This window comes from Coturnix japonica, chromosome 1 (assembly GCF_001577835.2).
Source record: "Coturnix japonica isolate 7356 chromosome 1, Coturnix japonica 2.1, whole genome shotgun sequence".
In the NCBI taxonomy this organism is placed as follows: Eukaryota; Metazoa; Chordata; class Aves; order Galliformes; family Phasianidae; genus Coturnix; species Coturnix japonica.
In genome coordinates, this window is record NC_029516.1 from 450048 (window position 1) to 458387 (window position 8340).

Below are 8340 nucleotides of genomic sequence, written 5' to 3' on the forward strand. Positions count from 1 at the left end.
GACCCTGAGAGCAGTCCGCCTTAATAACAGAGCAGCCACCATGAGAGGAGTCACAGCGCCATAATGCAGAGCAGTGCCCATAATGCAGAGCCAGTGCCTCTATAGGCAGAGACAGTGGCCTTAATGCAGAGCAGCGCCTTAATGCAGGGCAGCGCCTTAAATGCGAGGCATGCTTAATGCAGAGCAGCGCCTTAACTGCAGAGCAGTGCCTTAATGCAGTAGCACGCCTTAATGAAAGCGCTAATGCAGGAAGCAACGCCTTATGTCAGAAGCAGTGCCGACATGAATGCAGAGCGTGCCTTAATGCAGAGCAGTGCCTTAAGCAGAGAGTGCACATAATGCAGAGCAGTGCGTTACTGCGAGCAGGGGCCCTTAATGCAGAGACAGTGCCATAATGAAGCAGTGCCATAATCAGGTGGAGTGGGCCATAATTGCAGAGCAATGCTTAATGCAGAGCAGTTGCCATATGCAGAGCAGCGCCTTAATGCAGAGCAGCGCCTTAATATAGTTGTGATTTCGCCGCCTTAATGCACGAGCCCAGAAAGAAAAAATAAAAAAACCGCCTAATTGCAGAAGCAGCGCCGTGTAATGCAAGAGAGCGCATAAATGCAGAGCTGTGCCCATATGCAGAGCCAATGCCCCATAATGCGAGACCAGTGCAAATGACCAAGAGCAGTGCCTTAATGCAGAGCAGTGCCTTAATGCAGAAAGCTTATGCCATAATGCAGAGCAGTGCCTTAATGCAGAGCAGTGCCTTAATGCAGAGCAGTGCCATAATGCAGAGCAGCGCCTTAATGCAGAGCAGTGCCATAATGCAGAGCTGTTGCCATTAATTTGCGAGCGAGTTGCCATAATGCAGAGCAGCGCCTTAATGCAGAGCAGTGCCCATAATGCAGAGCAGAGTGGCCTTTAATGCTCAGAGCAGCTTGCCTTAATGCAGAGCAGCGCCTTAATGCAGAGCAGTGCCTTAATGCAGAGCAGCGCCTTAATGCAGAGCGTGCATAAATGCAGAGCAGTGCCTTAAATGCAGAGCATGCCATAATGCAGAGCAGTTGCTTAATGCAGACAGTGCCATAATGCGAGCAGTGCCTTAATGCAGAGCAGTGCCTTAATGAAGAGCCAAGTCGCATAGGCAGAGCAGTCCTTAATGCAGAGCAGTGCCATAATGCAGAGCAGCGCCTGTAATGCAGAGCAGCGCCTTAATGCAGAGCAGTGCCATAATTGCAGAGCAGTGCCTTAATTTGCAGAGCAGTGCCCATAATTGCAGAGCAGTCGGCCTTTATATGGCAGACAAGTCCTTAATAGCAGAGCAGTTGCCTTAATGCAGAGCCAGTGCCTTAATGCAGAGGCAGTGCCATTAATGCAGAGCAGCGCCTTATGCAGAAGCAGTTGCCATAATGCAGAGCAGTGCCTTAATTGCAGAGCAGTGCCTATTAATTGCAGAGCAGTGCCTTAATGCAGAGCAGTGCCATAATGCAGAGGCAATGCTTTATGCAGAGCAGCGCCTTAATGCAGAGCAGGTTTGGCCTTAATGCAGAGCAAGTGCCATTAATGCAGAGCAAATGCCTTTAATGCAGGCAATGCCTTAATGCAGCAGCATGCCATAATGCAGGAAGCAGTGCCATAATGCAGGAGCAGCGGGCCTTAATGCAGAGGCGCGCCTTAATGCAGAGCAGTTGCCTTTAATTGCACAGCAGCGCCATAATGCAGAGCAGCGCCTTGAATGCAGAAGCAGTGCCATAATGCCACAAGCGCGCCATAATTGCAGAGCAGCGCCTTAATGCAGAGCCAGTGCCATAATGCAGAGCAGTCCATAATGCAGAGCAGTGCCTTAATGCAGAGCAGTGCCTTAATGCAGAGCAGTGCCTTAATGCAGAGCAGTGACTTAATGCAGAGCAGCACCATGAGATGGAGCAGTGCCTTAATGCAGAGCAGCACCTTAATTGCAGACAGCGCCATAATGCAGGAGCAGTGCCTTAATGCAGAGCAGTGCCATAATGCAGAGCAGTGCCTTAGTGCGACGCAGGTGCCATAATGCAGAGCAGCGCATAATTGCAGAGCAGCTGCCTTTAATGGAGAGCAGCGCCTTATGCAGAGCAGGCGCCATAATGCAGATGCAGTGGCCTTATGCAGAGCAGTGCATAATGGCAGAGCAGTGCCTTAATGCAGAGGCAGTGCCATAATGCAGAAGCAGTGCTTAATGCAGAGCAGCACCTTAATGCAGAGCAGCGCCATAATTGCAGAAGGCAGTGCCTTAATGCAGAGGCGTGCCATTAATGCAGAGCAGTGCTTAGCAGAGCAGTGCCAATATTGCAGAGCAGTCCATTTAATGCAGAGCAGCGCCTTAATGCAGAGCGCCTTAATGACAGAGCAGTGCCTGTTAATGCAGAGCCAGCCCATAATGCAGACGCAGTGCCTTAATGCAGAGCAGTGCCTTAATGCAGAGCAGTGCCATAATTGCAGAGCAGTGCCTTAACTGCAGAGCCAGTGCCATACAGCAGAGCAGTGGCCTTTAATGCACAGCAGCGCCATAATGCAGAGCAGCGCCTTAATGCAGAGCAGTGCCATAATGCAGAGCAGTGCCATAATGCAGAGCAGCGCCTTAATGCAGAGCAGCGCCTTAATGCAGGCATGCCTTAATGCAAGAGCAGCGCCATAATGCAGAGCAGTGCCATAATGCAGAGCAGCGCCTTAATGCAGAGCAGCGCCTTAATGCAGAGCAGTGCCTTAATGCACAAGCAGCGCCATTAATGCAGAGCAGCGCCTTTAATGCAAGAGCCAGTGCCAGTAAATGCACAGCAAGCGCCATAATGCAGAGCAGCGCCTTAATGCAGAGCAGTGCCATAATGCAGGCCATGCCAAATGCAGAGCAGTGCCTTAATGCAGAGCAGTGCCTTATGCAGAGCAAAAGTTGCCTTAATGCAGAGCAGTGACTTAATTGCGAGCAGCACCATGAGATGGAGCAGTTGCCTTAATGCAGAGCAGCCCATAATGGCAGACAGTGCCTTAATGCAGAGCAGTGCATAATGCAGAGCAGGCCTTAATGCAGAGCAGCACCTTAATGCAGAGCAGCGCCATATGCAGAGCAGTGCCTTAATGCAGAGCAGTGCCATAATGCAGAGCGTTGCCTTGATGCAGAGCAGTAGCCATAATGCAAGCAGTGCCTTGATGGCAAGCAGTGCCATAATGCAAGCCAGTGCCATAATGCAAGCATGTGCCTTGATGCAGAGCAGTGCCATAAATGCAGAGGCAGTGCCTTGATGGCAGAGCAGTGCCATTAATGCAGAGCAAGTGCCATTAAGTGTACAGAGCAGCGCTTAAATGAGAGGCAGTGCCTTATGCAGAGCAGTGCCTTAATGCAGAGCAGCGCCATATGCAGAGCAGTGCCTTAATGCAGAGCAGTGCCTTATGCAGAGCAGTGCCTTAATGCAGAGCAGCGCATAATGCAGAGCAGTGCCTATAATGCAGAAGCAGTGCCATAAATGCAGAGCAGTGCCTTAAATGCAGAGCAGTGCCATAATGCAGAGCAGTGCCTTAATGCAGAGCAGCGCCTTAATGCAGAGCAGTGCCATAATGCAGAGCAGTGCCTTAATGCAGAGCAGTGCCTTAATGCAGAGCAGTGCCATAATGCAGAGCAGTGCCTTAATGCAGAGCAGTGCCATAATGCAGAGCAGTGCCTTAATGCAGAGCAGCGCCTTAATGCAGAGCAGTGCCATGAATGAGAGCAGTGCGCATAATGCAGAAGCAGCGCATAATGCAGAGCAGCGCCTTAATGCAGAGCAGTGCCATAATGCAGAGCAGTGCCTTTAATGCAGGAGACAGTGCCCTTAATGCAGAGCAGTGCCTTAATGCAGGGCAGTGCTTAATGCAGAGCAGTAGGCCTGAATGCACGAGCAGCCTTTGAATGCAGAGCAGCGCCTTAAGCAGAGCAGCGCCTTAATGCAGAGCAGTGCCTTAATGCAGAGCAGTGCCATAATGAGAGCAAGAATTGACCAATGCAGAGCAGATAGCCTTATGCAAGGGCAGTGGCCTATGCAGAGCAGCCTTAATGCAGAGCAGTGCCTTAATGCAGCTTGGTGCTGGTAGGTCCGTGTGAGCACACAGTCCTCTGGCAGATCACAGGACCAACGTGAGCCCACAGCGCGGAGTGCTGGTCCAGAAGGAGCCCTGTGAGCAGATATGGCCGCTGTGCGTAATGCATGGGAAGGGAGGCAGTGCTGAGCCATCAGTTGTGTAAGGCTGCATCCAGAGACACTTCCATGTCCCTGAGCAGAACTGAGAGCAAAGCGCTGTGCTGCTGCCCCATGGAGGAGCCGTCTAACAGAGCTGGGCAGTGGGGAGCAATGTTCTCCTATGGCACAGAGCAGAGCTCCTGCAGGCGCTATGGCGGTGCTGCTGCCAACCAACTTGCAGAAGAGGACGTGCTCTGCAGAGCTATTTCCTGAGCCCGCCTGACCCCGGAAGCCACCGGACAGCAGAGGAGCTGTGCTGACGGCCGCAGGGTCCTTGCAGTGCGTCGTGCTGCAGCTCTGCACCCTCGCAGGCAGTGACAGCAGCGCTGACATCACCGCATTCACTGCACACCAGCCTGACCCGGCTCTGAGGAGGGTCGGCAGTGACACCAGAGCACAGCTGACAGCAGCGCCTCGCGGTGCCCGTCTGTGGGGATTTACAGATCCTCTGCTGGGCCGCCACGTGCCCCCGAACCCTTTCTGTTGGCAGCTGAAACTCAAAGAAGCCCAGGACAAATTGCAGCCTTAGTGGGGCAGATCTCCCCCGTCTGAACTCCCACCCTCAGCTCCTGGGTCCTCCCTGGCACAGCAACGCCTGGAAGCTCTCAGAATCATTCAGATGGAGAAGAGCTCTGAGACCCCCAGTCCAACCTGAACCCATCCCACTGCCCACGTCCCCCAGTGCCCCATCCCTGTGCTCACCCAACACCCCCAGGGATGGGGACTCCCCCCCTGCCCTGGGCAGCTGTGCAGTGCTGACCGCTCTTTGGAGCACAGCTTGGTCCCCATCTCCACCCTGACCCTCCCAGCACCGTCAGCCCATCCCCTCAGCGCTCAGCACGGCGTGCTGCTGTCCTCTGGAATCCTCTCTGCAGCAGTCCTCACCCATCCTGCGTCAAGATTAATGCACATTTGGGCACAGATTTTGGCTTGTTCTGCAAGTTCCATGGAAGATGAGCCCTCGGACCATGACTAATTGCATCCCTCAGCAGCAGGGCAGTGGTGTCTCATCGCATTGCTCCTGGTGGGCCTTAGCCACGTCCTCATGCTGCATTTGGCACCGAGTGCCGGCTGGGCGCTGAGCAGTGCGTTAGTGACAGCTGGGTGTCACCTGCTGCCTGCTGAGCACTCCTGCATGGCAGCTTTGTGCCCTCCTACCACTGCAGTCTCTTCCTTCCCAACCCCTGGGAGCAGTCCCCCTCTCCATCCCATCTTCGCCAGGCTGATCAAGCTCTTGGCAAGCAGCTGCCACTGCCTGCAGCCGCCGCTCTTCACATCTACCTCTCTTGAATGCGAGGGACCCAAACTGCCCTCCACATTGCAGCAGAGATGGCGGCGGTGTCTGCTGCAGTGATGTGAGTGCACATGTAGGTCTTGCAGCACTCCTGCTGTGCCGGTGCCTCCGTGCTGTGCCAGCAGACCCAGAACTTGCTCTTCCTTCATCACTCCCCGTGATGAGCTCTGTCTGAAAGCAGAGATCCTTTGGCAGCCCTGTGAGCAGAGCAGAGCGCTGTGCTGTCCCCATCCCTCTGTGTTCTGTTTCTCGTACTGCAGTCCCCAAGGTCGCTCGGTTGTTCCTCTTTCATATTGATGGCACTTCCCAAGTGTGACTCACCGTCACGCTCCTTTGTAGCTCCTGCTTTCTGTGCCAAGGTGGGGAGGACAGGAGCACAAGAGGCAGCGTGGCTGAGCCCAAGGGCTGCAGTCAGCCCTTCCTGTTCCTATGGAGCTCATCTTCCATTGGCACCCATGGGCCTCCCGGATTGTGGCTCTTACGCAGGGTCTGCGTTGGTGGCTTTGGGCGCTGCGTGCATTTCTGTCTCCATCGGTTCATTCTGGGAGGGGAAGGCAGAGCTGGAGGTGCCGTGGTGCCCCGTTGCCTTCCTGCCCTCCATGGCTGGGCTGGAGGTTGGGTTGCCAGCTGGCCAAGGCCAGCTCAATCCATCAGGTGTGTGTTGGCAAAGCGCAGCCTGGTCAAAGAGTGGCATCAGGGCAGCTGGAGGCAGTGAAGGGCAGAAGGGGCTGAGCTGGCTGAGCTGGATGTGGGGCACATATAGGGACCACACAAAGTCCCACAGCCCCACTCAGTACCCGGGCCCCAATGGCCCCACAGGGTGACACCCTCAGGCTGCACAGGCCAACAGGCTCGGTCCGGTCGGAGCACTCCAAACAGTTGCTCTCCTGCTGTTTTTTTGGCTCCTTTATTTTCTCTTTCCGAGCATCCTTGTTGACGCCAGGCAAGGTCTGTGCCAAGCAGGTGATGCAGAAGGGAGGTGTTCGTGCAGCACCATTTGTCTCCTGTCACATCCTCCAGGCTGGTGCAGAGCAGACCTTGGCCGGTGCCCAGGGACACCGCGTGTCCCCGGTGCTGCTGCAGAAGATCCAGCCCTGCGCCACGCTGCCCACACAGCCCTGCAGGTCAGGGTGATGGTGGCCATGGGGGCAGAGCAAGATGTAGGCAGCTCAGACCCTTTCCTGGCCCACGGGCAGCACGTGGCAGAGCTCAGCCCCACTCTGTGATGGGCAGACCCTGCTGCCCCACATGCGGGTGCCTGGGGAGGTGTTGGAAGTCCCTCTCGTCCCACAGAGGGTCTGATGTGCTGAGGCGGTTGTGCATTGCTGTAGCTGGTGCTCAGTTAGCGAGGGGAGGTGTTTCCATCCAGAGGGGTGCGAGGTCCTCAGTGCGGAACTTCCCGGTGCACCCGCAGAGGGCTGCAGGGCCAGGGCTGCTCCCAGGACGGCTTTGGGTGCTGCGGAGCGCAGCCGGGATCCAGAGCTCCCGGAGAGAATTCTGCTCCTCTTTGGGCTGCTCGGAGCCGACCTGGCGGTGCTGGCAGCAGACCTTGGCCGCAGCGCTCCGAGCCGCGTCGCTGCGCGCTGTGTGTGTGCTCCGTGTCTGGGGACCTGGCCTGACCCCGCGCTCTGCTCTCTCTCCTCTCTCCCGCTGTACCGCTCTTTCTGCAGACTTTTCAGTAGTTTAGGAGAACTCAGCACCATTTCCCAGCGGAGCTCCGGGACCACCTACACGGTTCGACCTGGCAGTCGCTATCCCGTAACCCGACGTACCCCCAGCCCCGTGAAGCCGGCTCTGGATCGGACAGAGCCGCTCAGCACCGTGCGGCCCTACGGCCTGACCCCTCCCACCATCCTCAAATCTTCCAGCCTCTCCATCCCACACGAGCCCAAGGAGGTGCGCTTTGTGGTCAGGAGCGTGAGCGCCCGGAGCCGCTCCCCATCCCCGTCCCCCTCGCCAGGGCCACCCCTGCACACCCTGCACCCGCCGAGGCCCTTCATGCAGAAACCCCTCCACCTGTGGAACAAGTACGACGTTGGGGACTGGCTGGAAAGCATCAACTTGGTGGAGCACCGAGACAAGTTTGAGGACCATGAGATCGAGGGCACGCATCTGCCCGCCCTCACCAAGGAGGACTTTGTAGAGTTGGGGGTGACACGGGTCGGCCACCGGATGAACATTGAGCGGGCGCTCAAGCAGCTGGTGGACAGCTGACCGTGTCAGGCAGCGCCGGCCTCTTCCAGAGCCACTGACAGGGGTGGGGGGACGTTTCTACCAGACTAATAAAACCCATTTTGATTCTCTTTCTACTCTGAGCACTGCACTGAAGGGTGCGGAGCCGACGGCTCCCACCTGTTCCCAGGCGGCCCCGCACCGCGCACACGCAGCCCCACTCGGCCCCGCCGGCCCCGCGACGCCTTCAGGAAAAGGAATGTTGCATGAAATACATCCTCTTTTCCGTCCCTCCCAGAGAGTCCGGCCTGTATATCGCTTGATGTGCTCTTGCCTGGAGGCGTCGCCGGTGGCCGGCAGGGCAGAGGAGCCACGTGCCGCCGTGCCCGGGCACTGTGCCTGGCCTGCGGCACGGTGACACCTGGCTGGGGCTGGGGGCCGACCCGCCGCCATGCGAGGAGCCTGACCCTGCTGCAGGCACCTCGTGTGGCAGGTGGGAACAGGCCGAGCGGGCCCCGGGGTGTGCAGCACGGCCAGGCCCAGCAGCGCAGCCAGGCCCAGCAGTGCAGCTAAACCCAACGGTGCAGCCAGGCCCAGCCACGGAGCCAGGCTGGGGGGCACAGCTGGGCCTGGCAGCGCCCC

At 56.8% G+C, this 8340-nt stretch overlaps 1 protein-coding gene across 1 annotated transcript in view; it reads left to right on the forward strand.

Annotated features, from left to right (window-relative positions):
* Positions 1-7829, forward strand: part of SHANK3 (SH3 and multiple ankyrin repeat domains 3) — a 259036-nt gene extending 251207 nt beyond the window's left edge. The window contains exon 26 of the mRNA XM_032446652.1: positions 7197-7829. Within this exon, the coding sequence (XP_032302543.1) occupies positions 7197-7740 (544 nt within the window). The 3' untranslated portion in view covers positions 7741-7829. The remainder of the gene's footprint in view (positions 1-7196) is intronic.
* The last annotated feature ends 511 nt before the right edge of the window (positions 7830-8340 follow it).